At 38.6% G+C, this 24010-nt stretch overlaps 1 protein-coding gene across 1 annotated transcript in view; it reads right to left on the bottom strand.

Annotated features, from left to right (window-relative positions):
- Positions 1-24010, bottom strand: part of xpnpep2.S (X-prolyl aminopeptidase (aminopeptidase P) 2, membrane-bound S homeolog) — a 41697-nt gene that overhangs the window by 16353 nt on the left and 1334 nt on the right. Inside the window, 8 exon segments of the mRNA XM_018233051.2 lie at positions 639-720; positions 3307-3408; positions 9611-9757; positions 13156-13242; positions 15315-15419; positions 19009-19072; positions 20057-20167; positions 22210-22277. Of these exon segments, the coding sequence (XP_018088540.2) occupies positions 639-720; positions 3307-3408; positions 9611-9757; positions 13156-13242; positions 15315-15419; positions 19009-19072; positions 20057-20167; positions 22210-22277 (766 nt within the window).

Genomic DNA, 24010 nt, shown 5'->3' with positions numbered 1-24010 from the left:
ATTAACTCATGGTTTTTCTAGTGCAAGGTAGGGCCGGACCAGGCCAGCTGGGTGCCCCAGGCAACCCAGCCAGCCACATCGCCCCTCTGCCGAACGCGCATGCATGCCTAAGTGAGTGCACGCTGAACCACCGCGTCACCCCCTCCCGGTGAGCGCGCATATGAGCGCTGACACGGGTTACTCATTCACCTCATAGGCGCACAGGAACAGGCCGGGTTCAGAGGCCCGGACTGGGGTAGGCACTATTAGAAGGTATGTGCCTGGCGCCCCCCAAGCTTTGCGCACTAGGCACGTGCCTACTCTGCCTACCCATAGTTCCAACCCTGGTGCAAGGGCATTCTCGAAACTCTTAGATAAGAAATTGGTTGAGTCAGGGAACTGTTTAATGAAGAGGCAAAGCAGAGTTTAGCACATAATACATGCTGCATGATTGGGGTGCAAATGATGCAGATAACCCCTAGCTGACACACTATGGCATATCTGCAGAAGTCTACACTGAGGGCAGCAAGCCACACATACAGTGAGGAGAAGCAAAGCTACTGGGCTGTGTGCTTTAAGGGTGCATTGGCAGCATTGACGCAATTCATTGTGCCCAGAATGCAATAAAAATGATACCCCAATACATCACTTTACTGTACCTGACGGAGTCCAGTGTAAGCAGTGTATACGAATAGAAGAAAGGGTTATATGGAATGTCCTGGCCTCGAAGATTGAAAAGCCCTTAAAAAACAAGAGTATTGTTTTAACATATTTGTTGATCTGTTATTCAGTTAATTATGTTAATAGGAAACTGATTGTGAATGCATACAGGAATGCTGGGTATGGCGACATATCAATGCACTGCCATTGGATGGAAGGAATTATTGCTCCACTGCAACAGATGCAAAGCTAGACGTAGGGGCACATTCACCAAGCTCTGGTGAATGAATAGAGGGAAATAGTGCTCCTCAACTATCGAATTGGCGTAAATTCGCCTGAGTAAAATGATTAGAATAGATCAAGCGAAAAAATGCTGTGACTATTCGCCCATTCGATAGTCGAAGTACTGTCTCTTTTAAAAATCATTCGACTGCCTACTTCGCCAGATTAAACCTACCGAATTGCTTTAAAAGCCTATGGGAAAGTCCCATAGGCTTTTTTTCTACGTTTTTGATTGAATAAAAAGGCATTCGATCGAATGAAAATCCTTTGATCGAAATATTCGATCGTGCAACTAATATTCACCCATTCGACTATTCGCCAGCGCGTAAATTCGCCCGAATTCCCTATTCAATTCTATTCCCCAGTCGAATTTCGAGGGATTTAACCCCTCGAAATTCGACCCTTGATACATCTGCCCCATAATGTTATTTGATCCTCTTGATAATCTCTATTTTAGGGGCATATTTATTATGTTGTGTAAAACGAAATTCAGGAAAAAAGCTGTGTAATATAAATGGCAAATTTATCAAGGTGTGTTTTATTTTATGCCATGTGAACGCCAGACTTGGTGACATTATTTTACATTGCTTCCGGCAGAAAAACAGATGACAAATATTATTTTTTTTTTTACATGGCGAAGCCTGATGATGTGTGGTGTATTATCCTGACATTTTTTACACCACATACAGTAATAAATATGCCCCTTAAACTACAATAAAATAGGGTATATTTATAAAAGAGTGAAGTTAGAGATCGCCACAGTCCTTTTTGAAAGGCGTATTTATCAAAGGATGAACTTTCACTTTCACCCATTGATAAATACACTTAGAAATGAATGGAGAGTGGCGGATTTTCACTCTAGAGGACTGTGGCGACCTCTAACTTCACATTTTGATAAATATACCCCAATGTTTCCACCAATCCTGACTCCACCCCATAGCAAGGTTCCAAACTGGTGCTCCTGCTATCACTTCTATTCTGTGATTCCTTTAGTTAAACCATAAAGCACTGACTCTAAAACGCCATAATGCCAGGCTGCCAGTACCATAGATCCTCCATTTCCTTTTGCTACTTTGATTTATGCCACGTCAATGTTTCTGTGTTTACTAAGTCAATGGAACTCCAAGGCCTAAATATATATAGTATAAGAGGGGCAAATTAACTAGGCTGGTACAGTTCTAATATTTATGCAAAAAAACATAACTTGGGGCAAACCTCCATATTCTGCCCCCAAAGTGCAAATATCACTGACTTAGGGGCAGATTAATCAAAGTGTGAAATTAGAGACACTGCATTAAAACTCACCCACTTTCTATTCATTCCTATGGGATTTCTAGAAGTGTATTTATCAATGGATGAAAGAGTTTGCCATTTGATAAAAATCCTATAGAAATGAATATAAAGTGGGTATGTTTTTCTGCAGCGAGCTCTAATTTCACACATTAATAAATCTGCCCCTAAATGTGCATCAGTGGGAAGATCAGGATGTTGTCTGTCTGTCTGTCTGTCTGCATCTAGCGTTACCATGACAGTAGCAGGACTCCATGGCCCTGTCCTAGCCACTTTAGCAGGTGGTAGCTGTTAAGCACAGGGGCCCACCATATGTTGACATTCAGCCATGTCGCAACAATTTGTCAAACACACAAACACTTACCTTATACAGAACTTCACACTGAGACAAAATAAGGGACATATGAAAAAAAACCTGCATTTACATCTTTTCACTAAGGTCACAAAAATAAAATTGTTGCTGTCCCATTGATGCCCCAGGGAGATAGATGAGTTTCTTTTAAATAGATTGTGAATGAATCATTTCCAATGATAGGAAATCTTTTTTTTTTTATCTATGGACGACCTCTACAATATCTTACTTTTGAGTATTATTTTTCATTAGATGTATAAGCACCCGCCACTATGCTCTATTCTTGCACGTTTTTAATAGGTGCTCGATAGATCACAATGTTCTAAGTGAAATCTGTACTAAATGATTTTACAGAGTTTCATTGAGCCTGATCTGTGACAGCTCAGGAGCAACTGGCACTATAGAGCATTGCAGATTTACAAAAATGTCATGTCTGTGCCCATACAGCAATCATACAGACATGAGAATTTTATTTATACTGATATTACTATGGGTTATGCACTGGGGAAAAATTGCACGTGAAAAACCTCAAGGAAACTCCCTATTGCTGCCTACCTGTAAATGATTCTAGTTGTGGTTTAAATCAGTAACAGTTTAAAAAAGTCAAGGAACATTTTTTTCTTTCCATTTTTCTTGCCTTTTAGTTTATTTCTTGTAAAATTTGTAATTTAAGGCAAATATATACAATACCATTCTGAGCTGTTTATGGAGTCAGTTCATTTACTGATACAGTATTTACATACATGCAGTTTCTTCTAAAGCAGAAAGTAGCACTGCTGAGGGGTTCTGCGCATGGATGTTCATCTTTACACGGATGTTGGACACTTTCTCCTGCCAGGTGCTTCCTTAGGTATAATAAGAGAGATAGTTATGTATGAATATTAGATACATGGTTAATATTGTAAGCAGGGAAGCCCTACACCGGAGCTTGGATATTATCACATTGCTGCCCTGGCTCCTTGGAAGATGGGCCAGTTGGGGGTAAACTGGGACCCTGCTAAGAAATCATAGAAGTTTACTATACCAGATGATGATTGGTTAGTATCAGTTACTAGAACTTGTGCAAACTTTGAGATAGTTTTTATAAAACTTTATCTATTTGGACTTTGTCCTTAAAGGGATTCTGTCGTGATTTTTATGGTATAGTTTTTATTTCTAAATTACACTGTTTATACTGCGAATAATTCACTCTACCATGTAAAATTTTATTCCTGAACCAGCAAGTGTATTTTTTTAATTTATAATATTGTAGTGTAGGCAGCCATCTCAGGTCATTTTGTCTAGTCGTGTGCTTTCAGAAAGAGCCAGCACTTTAGGATGGAACTGCTTTCTGGCAGGCTGTTGTTTCTCCAACTTAATGTAACTGAATGTGTCTCAGTGGGACTTGACGTTTTACTATTAAGTGCTCTTAGATCTACCAGGCAGCTGTTATCTTGTATCGGGGAGCTGTTATCTGGTGACCTTCCCATTGTGCTGTTGTTAGGAGGAAGGGAGGGGGTGATATTACTCCAATTTGCAGTACAGCAGTAAAGAGTGACTGATGTTTATCAGAGCACAAGTCACATGACTGGGGGCAGCTGGGAAACTGACAATATGTCTAGCCCCATGTCAGATTTAAAAATTAAATATAGAAAAATCTGTTTGCTCTTTTGGGAAACTTATTTCAGTGCAGAATTCTGCTGGCACAGCATTATTGACTGATGTGTTTTATGAGAATAAAATACAATTAAATCAATTCCCACTATTATATCCACTTAAGCTAATTTGAATGTCACCAATTTCAGCTTCAAAACGCTAATATTTTAATGCCCCAAATATTATATCCCTTCTTCTGCTCTACTGGTGATCTATGATGACAGTTAGTTGGCTTGAGCTATCTCTTATCTACAGAAATTGGTGGAATCCAGACTCATGGAAGCCAAGAATATTGCATAGATTTGTTCCAGGCAGTTTTATGTAAAGGAGAAGTAGGGATCTCAGAAGGGGAAAGATGTGGATAAACAGATGTGTGTGTATTTTCATCCTTTATTTATACAGCACTGACATATTCCACCTTATTTTACAGAAATTGCAATTCATTCACATCAGTCCATGTCCCAGTTGAGTTTACAATCTAAGATTTCTATCACACACGCACACTATGGCCCACTTATCAAAACCTGCCTGTATGTTTTAGTGTGGGAGGAAACGGTAGTACTCAGAGGAAGCCTGGGGAGAACATACAAACTCCTTGAGATATGTAGTTGAAAATGCTAAAAAAATCCAGATCTAAGAGAGGTGGGTGTACTTAAAAGGAAATGGACTTAACATGTTCTAGATTTTATATTCTCCTTAATGTAAACAACGTTGCCATTTAATAATATCATTGGAACCATAGAGTATATTGTATTTTGGGGACTTCCAAAGACATCAAATGATGACACATTTTCCAGCAAGCTCTGCAGTGGCTTCTACCACTGAGGTTTTTTCCATAATGCTTGGGCTTGTTAAATCTAAAAAAATCATAGACCCACATATCTACAGTATTTTATGCGTTTCTCTTTTCCTCCTGGATTTAATACTTATCACTTGAAAAAAGTACAGCAGCAAAAATTATATTTATTCTCAGTTCATTTTTCATTCCCATGCATAAAATTTATAACATAAATATATTATAGTTTATAAAATATTTCACAACAGACAAATTGTGAAATATTTACAAATTGATTATTTGGAAATTACCAAATATAATAGATAGATAGATTAGATAGATAGATAGATAGATAGATAGATAGATAGATAGATAGATAGATAGATAGATAGATAGATAGATAGATAGATAGATAGATAGATAGATAATAGATTGACAGATAGAAGATAGATAGATAGATAGATAGATAGATAGATGATAGATAGATAGATAGATAGATAGATAGATAGATAGATAGATAGATAGATAGATAGATAGATGATAGATAGATAGATAGATAGATAGATAGATAATAGATTGACAGATAGAGGATAGATAGGATAGATAGATAGACAGACAGACAGACAGACAGATAGATAGATAGATGGTCATTTTAGGGGTTGAAAAGATCCCTAGAGCCTACTCACAGTGCGGCTTAGCAAAGTAGCAGTTATAGAAAGTGGAGCTAGTATAGAAGAACAAGGAGGGGGAAAATTAGCCTTGTTCCACAGTACAGCACAATAGTATAGTGTAAACATGGAACATATAGAATACATACAGTACAAAATGCTTTTTGTAGTATTGGGTGCTAGCTTCTAGTCCCACACCCAGGGAACCACATATAACTGAAAAGAAACCAGGCGGCAGCACCAACAAACCATCAAAATATATAACTGCATATAACCATTAAAATATATGCAATATAACTGCAAAGGATAATTATCATGTATTATGGTGTGTAATAAAACTAAGCTACAGCCATAGCACCAGTGTGACATTAACAATTCTAAATATACTCTTAGATAAAGATACTGCACGACTAGCTGTAATTTCATGCTTAATAATAAAAACGTGTGTTTCTGCCTCATTGAGGTATATTTATCAAAAAGTGAAGTTAGAGATTGCCACAGTCCTCTAGAGTGAAATTCCGCCTTTCTCCATTCATTTCCATGTGATTTTTCATTTCTATGGGATTTTTAAAAGAGTATTTATCAATGGGTGAAAATGAAAGTTCACCCTTTGATAAATACGCCTTTCAAAATCCCATAGAAATGAATGGAAAGTGGCGGAATTTTACTCTAGAGGACTGTGGCGATCTCTTACTTCACTTTTTGGTAAATATACCCCATTGTATCTCTCATTGGACTCAGCAAGAGAGAACAACAGGAGCACAAACACCTAGGTAAAGTGAAACAAAAAATGACTCCAATAAAAACAGACTGTTTATAACAAACCTTCAAAAGAGTGTATGCATTTGTATCCAATAACAGACTTTCAAAAAGCTAGGGGTTTTTTTTTTTAAAACTTCTCTTGTAAATATCACTCCCTTTTCAGTATGATTTCTTATTTCAAGGCAGGACAATGCTTAGAAAGATTACAATGATATACTGTATGAAAAAGAGGGAAGGGACTTTACACACGTCCTCGTTAAACATCTTCTCAAGTGTAAATAACCCCAAGTTCTTTCCTTGATAACTGAGACCTTTCATTCATTTTATTAACTTAGGAACTCTTCTTTTGACTTTCTTTATTTCCGCAATAACATTTTTAAGAACTGGAGACCAGAACTGCACTACATATTCTTGATGAGGCCTTTCCAGTGATTTTTAAAGAGAGGTTATGACCCTCATAATATCACAGAAATAATCCAGTATAATATTGAGGGGTTATAAGCTTACCACTATAAATAATGGGTCCAGGTACACATGCCTCAGACCTTTAGCAGAAGGAGTAGTCACAAAAACAGATATAATACAGGCTGGCACTGGTCCAGATCGCAAAGTAGAAAACTATAAGCAGTAAGTGATTTTAAAAGAATTCTAGTTTAATTTACATCTTCAATAAGCGCAAAAATTAGCTTTAGGCATTTTGTGCATCTCAGGGGCACTTAATCATTAGTTGAGCAACAATATTGTAAATACAATATTTAAAAGAAACAAAAGCAGAACCAATAATTCTGCACCCAAGTGACAGAGGTGGGCATTGAAAGTACTGTTTCTATTTTTGTTGATGATATTAAATTGTGCAGAACTATAGGTTCCATGCAGGATTAGGGATGTCGCGGACTGTTCGCCCGCGAACTAGTTCGCGCGAACATCGGGTGTTCGCGTCCGCCGAATGTTCGCGAACGTCGCGCGACGTTCGCCAATTTGGGTTCGCCTTAGCTGGCGCTTATTTTTGCCCTCTCACCCCAGACCAGCAGATACATGGCAGCCAATCAGGAAGCTCTCCCTCCTGGACCACCCCCACACCCCCTGGACCACTCCCCTTCCATATATAAACTGAAGCCCTGCAGCGTTTTTTCATTCTGCCTGTGTGTGCATGGAAGAGCTAGTGAAGGGAGAGAGCTGTTAGTGATTTGAGGGACAGTTGATAGTAACTTTGCTGGCTAGTAATCTACTTGATACTGCTCTGTATTGTAGGGACAGAACTCTGCAGGGATTTAAGGGACATTTTAGGTTAGGTAGCTTTGCTGGCTAGTAATCTACCTTCTACTGCAGTGCTCTGTATGTAGCTGCTGTGGGCACTGCTGCTGATCTCTCATCTGCTGACTGCTGCCTGTAACCCAATAGTCCTTGTAAGGACTGCTTTTATTTTCTTTTTTGTTTTTTTACTTTGCTACTATAAGAGCCCAGTGCTATTAGTCTAGCTGTGTTGGGGAGTGGGACTGGTGTGCTGCTCCTAGTAGTTCAGCACCAACCAGAGTAATTTTTTTTTTTAATATATATATATATTTTTTATTTTACTTATCTCACTGTTCTTTAACGTGTCCAGTGCTGTTTGCTGTTCTTCATAGTAGTGCACGAATAGTAGTGCACTTGCAGGCATTGTTTGCCCAGTGTGTTCTTCAAACAACTGCCAGCTAGCTGTGTGAGCTTGTTCACATTCTGTCTAAATATCAATAATAATACCGTCTCCAGAAACACCACCTGAGTGACGTTTTTCAAGCAGCAATAATATATTCCGTATCCACTGCTGTAGTGTATACGTTGACCTTGCAGGCATTGTTTGCCCAGTCTTTAACCAAGTGCCACCTAGCTGTGTGAGCTTTTTCACATTCCGTGTCCAGAAACATCACCTGAGTGACGTAGTGTGATTTCTGCCCTTTACAGCACAAAACGCAGCGCTGTGTCAACAATGTATTTTTCAGAAACATTTTTGCCCTTGATCCCCCTCTGGCATGCCACTGTCCAGGTCATTGCACCCTTTAAACAACTTTAAAATCATTTTTCTGGCCAGAAATGTCTTTTCTAGCTTTTAAAATTCGCCTTCCCATTGAAGTCTATGGGGTTCGCGACGTTCGCGAACCTTTCGCATTTTTTCTGACGTTCGCTACATCCCTATGCAGGATGCTGCCACTTTCCAGAGTGATTTGTCTAAGTTTGGAAACTGGGCAGTGAACTGGTAAATGAGGTTCAATGTTGATATATAAATATTATAAATATGAGTTATACACTAAATGGCAGTGAGTTGGGGGTTTCCGTAATTGAGAAGGATCTATGGGGTTTTTGTAGATAACAAACTGTCTAATTCCAGGCAGTGTCATTCTGTAGGCACTAAAGCAAATAACGTTCTGTCTTGCATTGAAAAGGGCATTAACTCAAGGGATGAAAACATAATTATGCCTCTTTATAGGTCCCTGGTAAGGCCTCACCTGGAGTATGCAGTGCAGTTTTGGACTCCTGTCCTAAAGAGGGATATAAACGAGCAGGAGAGAGAGTGCATATATGTGGGTCTGTTCTCTCTAGAAAAAAGGCGCTTGCAAGGGGACATGATTACACTTTACAAGTACATTAGAGGACATTATAGACAAATAGCAGGGGAATTTTTTACCCATAAAGAGAATCACCACAACAGAAGCCATCCCTTCGGACTAGAAGAAAAGAACTTTCATTTGAAGCAACGTAGTGGGTTCTTCACAGTCAGGTCAGTGAGGTTGTGGAATGCACTGCCGGGTGATGTTGTGATGGCTGATTTTGTTAATGCTTTTAAGAGTGGCTTGGATGATTCCTAGGACAAGCAAAATATCCAAGGCTATTGTGATACTACACTATATAGTTATGTGCAGTTGATGTGAGTGTATGAAGGGTTGGTGTGAGTATGTGTATGTATGGATGCTGGGTTTAATTTGGAAGGGTTGAGCTTGATGGACTTGATGGTCTTTTTTTAACCCAACTTAACTTTTAACTATGTAACTCTAAAATGCAGCACTGGACTCTTTTGCTATCTTTTGCACTGTATTGACTAATAAGGTTCAAGCTGAATCCATTAAATGTTTTCAGCAAGTACCATTAAACTGGAATAGTGAGTTTACCAGGAGAAAGATATAATACAGTATATAAATTTATAATGATATATGTACATTTAAATAACATTACCTACAAACTCATCTTTCAGTGCATAAATGGCCTTGTTGGGGAGAGAGGGACGCTGGTTTCCCCACACTAAATCCACCAGGTTTGTTGGTATGGACTGAAAAGTCATCCCTGAGTTTTGTATTAAGCTGGAATAACTCTGCCATTCACCTATAAAGAAAATATAAGCATATACGTGTATAAACAGAGAGATACACACTCATAGAGAATAATATTTACATGAACAGTCAGCATGCAATTTTTACATGTATATGTTTCGGAATCATTTGGCTTCAATGAAAACCATCTTCATATTCTGGCTACAACTTTATCGGCATCAATTTTTTAAAGTCAGTGGTCTTACGTACAATGTACATCGATATATATTAATATATAATATATTTTCAGGGATTGGTTATTCTCTAATAGTTGATACTGAACATGGGTATTCAATTACACACTGTTTCCATGCAGAGCACCTTGGACATGAAACTGAAGCACAGCAATCCATCTATGTTTATTTAACCTTTCTGTCTCTCTTCAACTGTTAATGAATTCTCACATTTTCAGTTACATTTGTTGTTTCTAATTGCTCTGTTGACTCCTTGATGTAACATTTCTTGAATTTTTCAGACTGTAGTTTGGAAGCCTAGACTTTACTATATTCACTCATACCACCTAGTGGTGCATGGTAAAATTGCACACAAGATTTTGGGCACATGAAGGAAAAAACTTTCCACTGCCTTTCATCAAAACAAGCAAATTAGGCAACACTGGCAAAAATGGAGCACTGTCCCCTTTCTCTCCCCCTCCCCTTTTCTCTTCTGTGCCAGTTATAATAAAATCAGTAAAAAGAACACCTGTTAAAAAAAATGGAGCACTGTACAGACAGTGATATTTTTGAGAGCAAAGACCTGCAAAACTTCAGAGAACAGCAGTCCAAGGCTCAAAGCGCATAAGACGTGGCGATTGCATAATTTTTTTGTACTTTGAAGCCTGCCCTGCAGGGCCAGAACTAGGGCTAGGCAGAACAGGGCCGTTCCTGCCATGAAGCAAGGTGAGCACCTTGCCTCAGACAGCAGTGAACGGCCAGTTATAAGCCGCCTCCTGTAACTTTAAGAGACAAATTTCCGGTTTTTAAACCGGAAATTTGGCTCTGCTAGTGCAGAAAGCGCAGCAGGCGCTCGTTGCACTAGCGATGCCGCCCCTGTTGACTCGTTCCAAAGCTAAACTTTTAAGTGCAGAGCGGGAGAGGGCGGCAGCATCAGGGTTGCTGCGTCAGTCGGCAGCAGCCCACGGATCGCCCCTGAGGCAGAAAAGGGACATGCTGGGTCAGACTGGGCCGGCAGGACACAGGGAAAAAACCTGGTGGACCCCCCTGCTCTTGTGCGCTCTGCTTGCCCAGATCTGCACCATGCGCTACTCTTTTCTGCCTGTGACAGGCCTGAAGAAGGGCCTGAAGAACACAGTTCACACTCGCCAAAGAGAGGGGGCCCTGATACAGCAGCAGTGAAAAAATAATAGGAAAGTATTAATTTAGGAGTCTGTAATGAGATCACGGATATGAGGCCACATTTATAGGCACAGATAAGCAGGAGAATCCAGAAAAACTTTTAATTATATAGAGCTGACAGGGGAAGAAATTGCACAGGGCAAATGGCAGAACAAGAGCTAATAGATTACTCAAACAACCATATAGTCTAGGCTGGAAATAGTACAAGCATAGAGGCATTCCACCTGCACACTCTCTATCTGTCTGTGCTATTCTCTACAGTCTGTCTGTATCCATTGTATTGCTCTGGGCTCTTACACTGCTTAACAAACAGAACACACAGGAGTGCACAGTGTGGTGTTTTTAAAAATGGCCTGTAGATGTTACTGTGCTCAGACTTACACTGTACATACTTCCTGACAGCTTAAAAGTGAAAGTAAAAGTTACTGTTGTGTAATGCCTGCATGAGTCTACTAATAAAGCACTGTTATACTCTACTCATCCTCGGCTACCCAAAACATAACACACAGCTGCCCACATAGAATTTGATTTAAGTGTGTGTTTTTGGAAGCAGCCATCCTGGTTGCTTATATCTCTGTGTATAAAATGTTTCCCATATACTTTAGTGGACTAGCTATATTAATCAGTTACATTTGCACAATGAACTCAAACATGAAGATACCTGGGCTTTTCATGGGCTTTTCATAATAGGAAGAAAGGGTTTTTGGGCTCTGGCCAGTGAACCGCAGAGACGTAACTACTAGGAGTGCACATTCTGCTGATCCTGCCCAAGGATAGTTACCTTAGTAGGTTTTATGGTGGACCCTAGGTGTCCCAGTTCAACACTGTCTGCAATGGTTTAGTGACATCTGTCCAATACATTGTACATTAACTCTCTTATTGCCTCAGAGGAATGATGGTGTTTTACTGTTTTCATGAGCTAGCCCTCTTGCATTTAAAAAGTATAATATGAGTTATATAATTGGAGTCTATATCTGTGTTCTTTTTAATGTAGATCATATTTTAAATAATCTCTTAAAAATACAAGACAGAACTACTAAGGAAAATGGTTAAATTGGTCCTATGAGCCTGATTATGCTAAGATAAAATAGGAAACTGTAACTGCACACAGCTGCACACATAAAAAAATCAAAGGTGAAAAAAGTATTATTGTAAAGCTGCATATCCTTCCATGTTTGGGCTGATTTTCCACAACATTCTTCCTGTATGAAACTAGGCCAAACATGTTATTTCAAATCATTCCGTTTGGCTGGAGCCTTGGGTTAAACCATTGTGAATTTGGGGATGGGTGGAGGTTCCTTTACGTTTTACCTTCCTATCCTCTCCTAATGTCAGCCAAATCCGCGCCTCCTTCAAAGAAACATGAAGTCATTGCAAATGGGTGCCATATTAGCGGCAATAGGATAACTCTGTGACCTGATGAAATACTTGACCTTTACAAAGGGAGGGCATTCTGAAATGATGGTGCACCAGTATGATGCCTTTGACCAGTAACGCCAGTTCCAAACCTATGCCCATCATATCTCTCTCAGTTAGTGTGGCCACATGGAGAGCTGTGGAATTATCAAACACTATCAAACATTCAGCTACTGGCAGTAGACAGGGGCGTGCCCAAAGAAGGCTTACTGTGATAGCCTTTATTGCCAAGTATTGTAGAGCTGCCTATTTTCTGTCTCATGTCCACAACTGGCCATAGTACAAAATAACATTCATGCAGTGATCCAGTTCATTTGGTTTCAAACTGGCTCCAAACCTGCCAAGTATCTTCAGTAACTTTCATACCTTAATTTATATCTAGGGAAGAAAGTCAAAAGCGAGTGATGAAGGAAGAGAAGAGTGATAGAGGGGAGAGGAGGGAGGCGAGAGCGGCAGGGGAGTGAACCACCCAGACTAGGGGTAAGCAGAAGACTTTTGAACAGGTACCTGCCCAGTGCACCCACATCATTGCCCCCTAGGCAGGTGCATCGTATGCCTACCCCTAGTTCCGGCCCTTGTCAAAAAACAAAGAGTATATAAACAATATGTAGAAATGTTTTTTAAGTGGACTGGTACGTACCAATGGAGAACAAAAAGGGATCAAAGCCAATTACTTCTCCTGGTTTTAATTCTTGTTGGATCCATGTGACAATGGCATAGGTTGACACTGTAGGAAGTTGACATAAGAAAAATTAGCATCTGATTTATTAACAGAAGTGCTAAATCACACCAGTTGAGTTGCCTTTAGCAATGTGATCTTTGCTTTTATCTTAATCACCTTCAGTCTTAATCCATATGGTATTAAAGGGGACCCATCACCCAAAAGAATTATTCAAAATCCGATTTTATCACATTAGTCAAGCAAAATAAACTTTAATTACATTACATAAATTATTTGAATCTTGTTTCCTTCAGCCTGGGAATTCATAATTATAGCAAGCAGGCAGAAACAATTTTGTGACACTGTTATTAAGACAAGCCTTGTATTATTTCAGAATCTTGTTTGTGCACCAGAATGGGGGACCTGATGTCCACCCCCATGCACTGGCTACCTGGCTACACAATTAAATGGTTAAGAGCCCGGGGAATGTGGGGAGAGCAGTGACATCTAGGAAGTGCTGAATGCCTATGGCATAGAGGAGGGGCAGACAATATTTGATTGACAGCTGAGCTTTTTAGATGAGCTTACAACAGTTATGAATGCTTTAATAAAAAATAGAAATTGGATTTCATGTTTAATTTGAAAAGGATTTTTACTATAAAGCTTTTTGTGTCTGTATGACAGGTCCATTTTAAGCTACTCTTAAGTCTACTACTACAAAAAGGAAATACCTATAAATATATAAAAATAAGCTATTTACATTTCCAGCAAATAGCTTATTTTTATATATTTATAGGTATTTCCTTTTTGTAGTAGTAGATTGATAAAAAACAACTGGTGACTGCTTGCTATGGGTAAACTGCCCCACAATGTAAATTAACAAATTGGTGGTGACATTAAACTACAGAAGCATCTTACTGCACATTGTACCCACTTATCATGTGTAATATCATTGCAAGTGAAACTTTCTTATGTTGTGCCAAACTCAAATGTAAAGGTGCAACTGTTGAAGGGTTTGGGTTACACACTTTGTTGTGTATGGTGTGCAATTTGGTGTCATGCTGAATTATATGGAATAAATACACACTTTCTGAAGTGGGTCTCCAAACAATTTCTTAATTTTTTTACTTTTGGGAAGGTACCAGGAATCCCCACTTACAGGGTGGACTGGGCCGGCGAGATACCGGGAAAAAACCTGATCGGCCTTCGGCTCTTGTGGGCCCCACTGGCCCAGATCCGAAATTCGACCTCCCTTCGTCATGCGGTCACAGCAAAAACATTGCGCACGTGCACACATGTGCACAAACCTACACACGTGGCGCAGCGTGCCGGCTCAGCAAGGGAATCCGGAGGGGGGCCCTGGGACAGCAGCCTAAGTGGGCCCTGGGCCCCCCAGTCCGACCCTGCCCACTTGTGCCCCATTGTTTTTTGATTTTGGACTAGTGAGACCGCTGATCTCAGCATAGCCTTCCAGTTGCTTCTAACACAGCTTCTTGCAAAGTCTCAAAGAGTTATTATATTATATTTCTGGCCTTTTTAAAACTTTACTTTCAGCGCCAGATTTAGTGGATGGTCACCTCGAGGCTGCGTGGCTCTGGCTCCAGGCTGCACGGTCCTAGTGCGCCTGCACCGGAGCGCTGGGGAGCTGTGCTGTCCCTAATATTGTGCCGCCCAAGGCCTGGGCCTTTGTGGCCTCGCCACAAATTCGGGCCTGTTTACTTTAGTTTTAATGCTTGCATAATAAAACCTTTTAGCACACAAGGGGATAGATTTTAAATGATTCCATTCAACTGGAGAGTCAAGAGGCTGTGCTTAGACATGTGGGGAGAGAGAATGGATACTAGGGTGCACAGCTATTACTAAACTAGCAATACAATTTTTAGTTTGTGATAAAATATGGTCAGATATACAAACTAATTACAGAGTGGTTCCTGAGAAATTTATTTTGACATCAGTTTTAATTTCCCAGTTAACCTCGAACCTGATCTCTAAAATAAGCAAAAATCCAACTCAGCTTTTTATGGCTATCCTGTAAAGGGTCAAGTAATCCAAAAAGAAATTAACTGGCTTTTGTTTTCCAAAATAAAATGACATTTTATGTTTATGTATATGTTTGAGAATTAGTATTTTGTACTGACAAGTCTTCTCCAGCTCCCAGTTGCAGTTCATCTCTCGTTCTGCCTGAATCCAGTATCTGCTATCTGTAAACACAGCCCCTCGTGTGTGCGTCACCACTGCAATGCCTAGAACACAACAAAAACAATACATCTTTGAGATACAATAAAAAGCAAATCTTTTAGAATTATATTATTTATTGTAATAATGTGCATCTTAACATTATCTTACAAGAGGCCAAGATATAAGGGAATTAAAGCTTAACAAAGAATACGGTTTAGCATTGATACACACTCTTTTTTTTTTGGCTGAAAGTGACCACAGCCTTTTTCCAGTAAAGCTCTGTGCCTATGAAGATGCCCTTAGTAGCCCCCACCTTCTTTATTGCTGATTCACAGCACGTGCTCTTGGCTGCTGTCAGTTACCTGAGCTTACAGGTCACCTCACAATACACAGTATATATATTCAGTATTACACAGCAGCATATAAGTCAGGGCATTTTGCATCAAAATTTAAACCACCATGTAACATTTTCTTCTATTACAGATTATTAGCTTCTCATTAGCTGTCCAGAGCATACTGAGCAGATCGAAGCTCCTGTGGATAGCTTAGAAGTCAGCATCAGTAGTATTTTTGGTATAAAAAAATTCAACATTTCTAGCCATAGTCCTTTTGGGCTTAAGTTCACCTTTTACTAGTGCTTAAATGTCCTGCTTTAGACCAACAGGATATTTTATGTCCTGCTGGTCTCCAGGTAGTACAGTTTTTCAAATGTTGGTCAATGTTACAATTTAGCCAGCAGATAGTGCCAACCCCTAAGGTAGTCATGTAGGGGAATTCCCCTGCAGGAACCTATATAAGGAAGTCAAAAACTGAACTGTGCACTTCTTCTTTGGCCTACAACAGTCTAGAGGCTGAACCAAGACCGACGTGACGAGACCATTTTTGGAAGACTGACTCCTTCAGTTGTTGTCCCACCAAGAAGTGATTAGATTGAGGTAGAGCCCCTGAGGCGATTTTGCTCCAGGTAGAGAAATGAAATGTTTAGGTGTAGGTTTGAGGAGAGGCTTGGGCACTAAATGTGAGGTCAATGCAGAGAATCATGGGTAGAGGTTTATAGTGAGAGGAGGCCCCTCTACAACTATTGGGACTCTGATCCAATACTTGATAGGGGTCCCTGAGGAGAAGAACGCTGTGAGAGTGGCACAAGTGATCTGAAGATACTTACCTGTTCCTGCAGCTAGTACCTGTTGGAGCAAAAGTCCAGTCACAAATAGTAGAGCTGTAAGGTTAGTAATAACAAGATGTGAGCTGTACTGCTGACCTGTCCTTTGTCTGCCTACAGCCCATACATGTCCAAATACTCTGTATCTTCCATTTTTCATTCACTTTAGCTGAGAAAAACTCCCAGATTACACCACCCTTGCTGAAATACTCCATTTTGTACAATACTGTGGTAGTTAAAGCAACTTCATCTTTGACATAATGATGTGTTGGAATATATCTGATCTATGCCATTTTCGTTTACCCACAAACAGCTGTATAATAAATGTTTAAAAGCACTGCAGATCCGTTCTTGGCAGCAACAACACTGTCCAACAGCTGATCCAAAAGCTGGAAGGAAATAACATACTAACAGCTGAAACCTATCTCGCAAACGCCTGCTCATAAAATATGTTATCACTTATAATCTATAATATGTCTATAGGCAAGAGATTTGTTTTTATGATACAAAAGTTCTTTACTTGCTTTGTGGATCTGTAAACTATTTTACACATTTATGCTCACTGGATGGACACAAGTTTTCTCATTACGGCAATTGCACTTTAGTGGTGAAAGTCAAACCATTTCCTAGAGATCAGAGGTCTCTATAGAGAGTGAACATCTGTTGCAATAAATTGCCTAATTTACTCAATTTAAAAACAACATAGTGAGGAAATCTGTCTCATCCTCAGTAACTCTGCCAGATGCCCCAGCCTATCCCAAATCTAACCTCTCCCATCCTAGCTCTTCCACCAGAAGGTTTTTTTTTTCTCTTGACAACATAAACTGACTAACTGAAACAGGGCCGGAACTAGGGGTAGGCAGAAGAGGCAGCTGCCTAGGGCACAACGATTGGGGGGCGCTGGGCAGCTACCTCTTCTGCCTACTCCCAAACCAGGCATTAGAATTGCGCCTGAGTATGACCCTTTTGCATATGTGAAAGCAGTTGCCACGGACGCGAGCGCTGATGGTGCACATGCACATACGAGCAAATGATGCCGGCCCACGCATGCGTAGACAAGCGCTGATACCGGCGATCCCAAGCACTGGTAACTCACACACGCTGATGGCGTGCTTGCGGCACGTGGGGCAGCGACGGAGGCAAGCTAATTGGCTGGACTGCCTTGAGCGCCCGATCAGCCAGGTCCGCCTCTGAACGGAAAGCTAGCTTTACTAGTCAGTGCTGCGAAATATGTTGGCGCTCTATAAATACACGTTAATAATAATAGTAGTAAAAACAATTAGTCCTTGAAATTCGGCATGCCCAGTGCCAGGACAGTTGGCCATCCGTGCGCAAAATTTTGTAGCAATAATGATTTTCAATAAAATATTATAGACCAAAATTGTATTACATAAAGTTCAAATGTTAAGCTTGGTAGAAAAATCTGCAGCTAAATAAATTTGTTTTTTTGTTCAAATATGTATGAGCTACTGATGTATCATTTCTAGATTTTCATTTTGACGCCATTCTTAAGAGAACATACACTTTGGTTGAAATGGGGGTGACAAAAAAAAGGAAGGTTTATAAGCGGAACATAAATATTTTTTGCTACGTGGACAAACAGGGAATCTGAAGCTACTCCATATTTGGTCCTTGAGAGGCAGATTCAGGGTCGGACTGGGTCGGCGCAGATTCGCACCCTGTGCCTCTTCCTCTCTTCCCTGCGCCTCTTCCGCTCTACCCTGCCACTCTTCCTCTCTTTCAATTAGGAAAAAACTCTGTGCTCAGTCCAATTAAAAAAATAAATAAGTAAAGCAGCACAACAAAATATAAGAGGACCCACTTGTCCACGTTTGGAGTGTATATAAAAGTTCAGGTTTCAGTGAACTAAGAATTATGTGCTGTATTCACCAGTCCCTAAAAGTCCCTCTTTGCCGCTCACGTAAAAACAGTGCGCCTGTTGCGGCAAAAACAGCGCACGGCAGTCCCACCATGAGCAGATTCTCATTGTACAAATTATCCCCTGCATATCCGTAAGCGAAACCAGTCATATTAAAGGATGAAAGGCAAGGATTGTTAACTGGTAATTAAATTATCTACATTACAAGGAACAAACATGAAATAGCTTTGATTTTCCTATTTAACTCAAAAAATAACATATTTTTCATGAATAAAATAGCATGCAAAAGGTATTTTCAACACAACCACTATTTTTGTACACATGATGATCAAGGGGGTAAACTTCCTCTTTAAAGATCAAGTTAATATAATTTTGAATTTGGCCTTGTATTAGACTTCTTGTCCCATTTAATGCAACAGTTTTTTTTTTTATTCTTCATTATGTGAGATATTTATTATAATTTTTCATTCTTATCCCACTAGCAATAAAGCCATTAAAACTTGTACTACCTGTAATACCAATTTGCGCACACACACACATATATATTTTTTATTTTATTACCAATAATACTGATACTAAACTAATTTATTGTGTCATTGAAATAATTTTCTACCTGAGGATCCTGTGAAGCCTGTCAACCAGTTTCTCCTCTTCTCTCGATCTGCTATATATTCACCCTAATGCAAAAGATTTTCTTGTTTTATTAGGACATATGGGTTTCATAAAAATACTGAAATCTACTAATCAGTAATCATTAGCACAGCACTATACAACTGAATACACTTCTTGGGTGGTTAGAAGCTCTGCCTTCTGAATATCCATAGGACTTTATCATGGCAGAGTCAGCCTATATTTGATATATGATTTTGCACTTTTTGGTGTAGTATAAAGTAACTATTTTTGTGAGACAGGGAAATCTTGAGTTTTTGCATCATGTGAATACCTCAAAAACCTATAACAATTTGAGTTTTCCAGACAATTCCTAGCGTCACAAAAATCCGAAAACCTCTAAAAGTCCAAATTGATTTAAAGCATCCCAATCAGATCAGCGCAGCTCCCATTGACTTCTATGGGACCTCAACAGCTTTTACTTGGTAATGATTTTACATTTGTGGGCATATCATTCAAGGGTCGAATTTTGAATTGAAAAAAACGTAGAAATTCAAATTCAAAAAGACCAACCGAAATTAAGTCGAAAGGTTTTTTTTGGTCGAAAAGGTCAGTTTTCGATCGAATAGGTCCATATTCGGCCAGAAGAAAAACTTTGAAAAAAGTCCACCAATTGACTCCAAATAGGTTCTAGGAGGCCCCCCATAGGCTAAAACAGCAATTTGGCAGGTTTTATATGGCAAATGGTCAAAGTTGAATTTTTAAAGAGACAGTACATGATAAGTTTCGATATTCAAATTGTTGAATTTTTTTCAAATTCAAATCTAATTTTCGACTATTCCCTAGTCGAAGTACACAAAAAATAGCTTGAAATTCGAATTTTTTTCATTCAAAAATTCACCTCGACCTTTGATAAATCTGCCCCTTAATAAATCTCGATTTTTTTTTAGAGCTTTTTAAGAAATATAGGAAAACCATGATTGTTTTTAAGATTTGTGGAAAAAAATAAACCTAACTTACTGTACAACGTAGCAAAAAGTTCACATACTTACCAAATGTCTATCTGTGCCTGGAACAATGTATGCACCGATGTTGTTCTCTCTCATCTTCTGGCGCAGTTCATTCAGTTGCCTTGTGGTATTTTTTACAGTTGGTGGAAGGTACTGGATAGAAATCAGGGTACATTGTAAAAGATTAATATAGGTCAGCAAAAATGCTGTGAAAAGCGTCTCAATCTATCATGATGATTAATTAAAGGAACAGTAACATTAAACAGGGAAAGTGTATAAAAGTAATTAAAATATAATGTACTGTTGCCCTGCAGTGGTAAAACTTGTGTGTTTGCTTCAGAAAGATGACTATAGTTGATATAAATAAACTGCTGTGTAGCCATGGGGGCAGCCATTGATGCTGGAAAAAAGGAGAAAAGGCACAGGTTACATAGCAGATAACAGATGAAACATCATTGTATTGGACAAGTCTTATCTGTTATGTGATATGTAACCTGTGCCTTTTATTGTTTTTTTCCATCTTGAATGACTTCCCCCATGGCTACACAGAAGCTCCTTAATATAAACTATAGTAGTGTTTCTATAGCAAACACCAGTGCATGTTACCAGTACATTATAAATTAATTACTTTAAAACACTTTTTTTGGTGTTACTGTTCCATGAATAATATATCATGGTCAGTTTTGAGGACAAAATTCAGTGCAGTAGGGTGTCAAAAATATTTCTTTAAAATATTTACTGCTAGAGTCAGTTTTTGTACATACAGAATATAGGGGTAAAACAGCCACTGTGTATGAGAATATGTTTGCGACAAAAAGTTCAGGACCTGGGGTTTTCTGGATAAGAGGTCTATCTGTAATTCTCTATCTCCATCCCTTAAGTCTCCTAAAAATTATTTAAATATATATTAAACCCAATAGGATTGTTTTGCTTCCAATAAGGATTAATTCTATCTTAATTTGGATCAAGTACAAGCTACTGTTTTATTATTACAGAGAAACAGAAAATCATTATTACAAAATGAAAATTATTTGATTAATGTCTATGGCCTTCCTGTAATTCTGAGCTTTATGGATAAACGGTGTCTGAATAACTGATCCTATGCCTGAGATATATTAGTGAATATATAAAAACTAATAGGGAATATCTAGGTTCTTGTTTTAGTTTCAATGAACTTGGAGGCCCATTTGTCACCATTCTCATTCTGAAACCACAAATAAACAAATTTTCTCTAAAACCACAAATGCCATGACATTTCTTAAAATATCCAAATGTAAAAAGCACAAATGAAAAAAAAAAACACTGAACGATGCACTAATAGATACGAAAACCTCTAAAAATTTGAGTTTTCTATGCAATTACTGAAAAAAAGATCAGAAAATCTCTAAAACTCTGATTTGATTAAAATTGCTCCAATAGTATCTGTGCAGCTGCCCTTGACTTCTATAGGACCTTGACAATTTTTACTTGGCAAGTTTTTGTATTCTGTTTTTTTATTTTTTTTTTTTACATATAAAAAATGTAACATTTTAAACGTTCAGAGAAATAGTATAAAAACACACATTTTTAGATATATGTGTGTGAAAAAATAGACATTTGAATTGTATTACTTAGGGGCACATTTACTAATGGTCAAATATCGAGGGTTAACTAACCAGATCGAAGTCGAAAGGATTTAGCGCTATTCGTTTGAAGGAACTAACAATCGAAGGAATAATCATTAAATCGAACGATTCAAAGAATTTTAATCCATCGATCGAACGATTTTCCTTCGATCCCAAATTGGGTAGAAAGCCTATGGGGACCTTCCCCATAGGCTAACATTGTTGCTTGGTAGGTTATAGGTGGCGAAGTAGGAGGTTGAAGTTTTTTTTAAAGAGACAGTACTTCGACTATCGAATGGTCGAATAGTCGAACGATTTTTAGTTCGAATCATTCGATTCAAAGTCTAAGTCATAGTCGAAGTAGCCAATTCGATGGTCGAAGTAGCCAAAAAAAAACTTTGAAATTCAACGTTTTTTTTATTCTAATCCTTCACTCGAACTTAGTAAATGTGCCCCTAAGTGTAGAAGTTGTTAATGTTTTACAGCAAATTTGATTCAAGGCCAATTAGAGCACAATTGAAACAGTGTGTAAAATACAAATTTCGGAATGGAACATTAATATAATTTAAATGAATTCTTTTTTTCTCTCACCGGAGGGCTAACTGTGCAGTTCCTTTCAGTCACGTCTCGAGGTACTTTTGGCAAGCCTTCTGTACATGCTGCCAATAAAGTAAGAAAAAAAAACACAGACAAAATGTTAAACAAACAAACCATGATCACCCTTTAATAAGTCGCTTTATATATGTTTTTGGGAAAACAAATATTTGTCAGTTAAGTTGAGCTATATATTATTCTTATAATAAAAACAAAAAAAAAGAATTCACAACTGCAAGTACAACGTTAAGGGTCAGATTTAGCAAGGGTCGAGTTTCGAAGTAATGGGAGTTTTTTTGAACTCCCAGAACTTTCGAAATTCGAATAAAAAAAGACCAACCAAAATTTATAAAAAAAATTGCAACGTTTTTTCTGCGGGTGAATAGGCTGTACTCGTTCGAATTCGAATCATTCGCATCGAAGTAACATTGTACACGATCCAATTCAATTTGAAAAAAAAAAACAATTGGCTAATTGACCAAATAGGCTAAAACCGCAATTCGACAGGTTTTAGATGGCGAATGGTCGAAGTTGAATTTTTAAAAAGACAGTACATGATAAATTTCGATATTCGAATTTGGACTATTCCCTGGGCGAAGTCCAATTCGTCAGGTTTTAGATGGCGAATGGTCGAAGTTGAATTTTTAAAAAGACAGTACATGATAAATTTCGATATTCGAATTTGGACTATTCCCTGGGCGAAGTCCAATTCGACAGGTTTTAGATGGCGAATGGTCGAAGTTGAATTTTTAAAAAGACAGTACATGATAAATTTCGATATTCGAATTTGGACTATTCCCTTGGCGAAGTCCAATTCGACAGGTTTTAGATGGCGAATGGTCGAAGATGAATTTTTAAAAAGACAGTACATGATAAATTTCGATATTCTAATTTGGACTTCCCTGGGCGAAGTACACAGAAAATAGCTCGAAATTCGAATTTTCACTTCGACCCTTGATACATCTGCCCCTAAGTATTCTGTGCAAATTGTATTCTAATAACAATAATAATAGCAATCTTAAAATGAAATGAGCTTAGAAAAATGTCATGGCTTTCCTTCAGTTTTCTGTCTTGAGCACCATCGTTCCCTGATATTATTATTTCTAACCAATTAACAATATGAATCTCCTGTTTCTGTACTATCAACTATAATAAGGAAAGCACTCTATATAGAGAAGCAATGGAAGATAGATTAGGACTGCATCATTTTCATCAACTCTTACAGTGATTCTCCATATATCAAGGGCATTTTTAAAAGTCTTATAGGAGATTTTGAAGTCTGCACCTCAAGCACTCCTAGACAGTGTTACATTAAGCTATCACATCTGTTGTCTAATCAAGCCCACCATTTCAAAATATTATTGGCATATGAACCCTGGCTGATATTGGGATATGAACCCTGGCTGATATTGGGAATCATCTGCCATACAATGCCATACAATGACTGACCAGCCCACCACAGCAACCTACCAATTGATCTGTGAGCCAAATGGATGCATTTCGTATGATTGCCAGTGACTATACATGTGGATGCCTACATTCTACTGATCCATTCATTTAGGCAAACCTATTAAACTTGCAGGAAGTGAAGTGGAGCCAGAGCTCACCTGCAAATGTATTATGCACGCATTGATATTATATTTTCATTTTGGACAGATCATCTGCAATCCAAAGGATCCAAGGTGACGTGCATGGCCCACATGGTGAAAGTCAACACAATTTGAGCAAATGTGGCAAGCTTTAGTTCAGTAAGTGCATTATCTTGGGAGATGCAAGACCAATTCACCACTAACTGGAG

Source organism: Xenopus laevis, chromosome 8S, assembly GCF_017654675.1.
Source record: "Xenopus laevis strain J_2021 chromosome 8S, Xenopus_laevis_v10.1, whole genome shotgun sequence".
In the NCBI taxonomy this organism is placed as follows: Eukaryota; Metazoa; Chordata; class Amphibia; order Anura; family Pipidae; genus Xenopus; species Xenopus laevis.
This window is presented reverse-complemented; position numbering and strand designations above follow the sequence as displayed.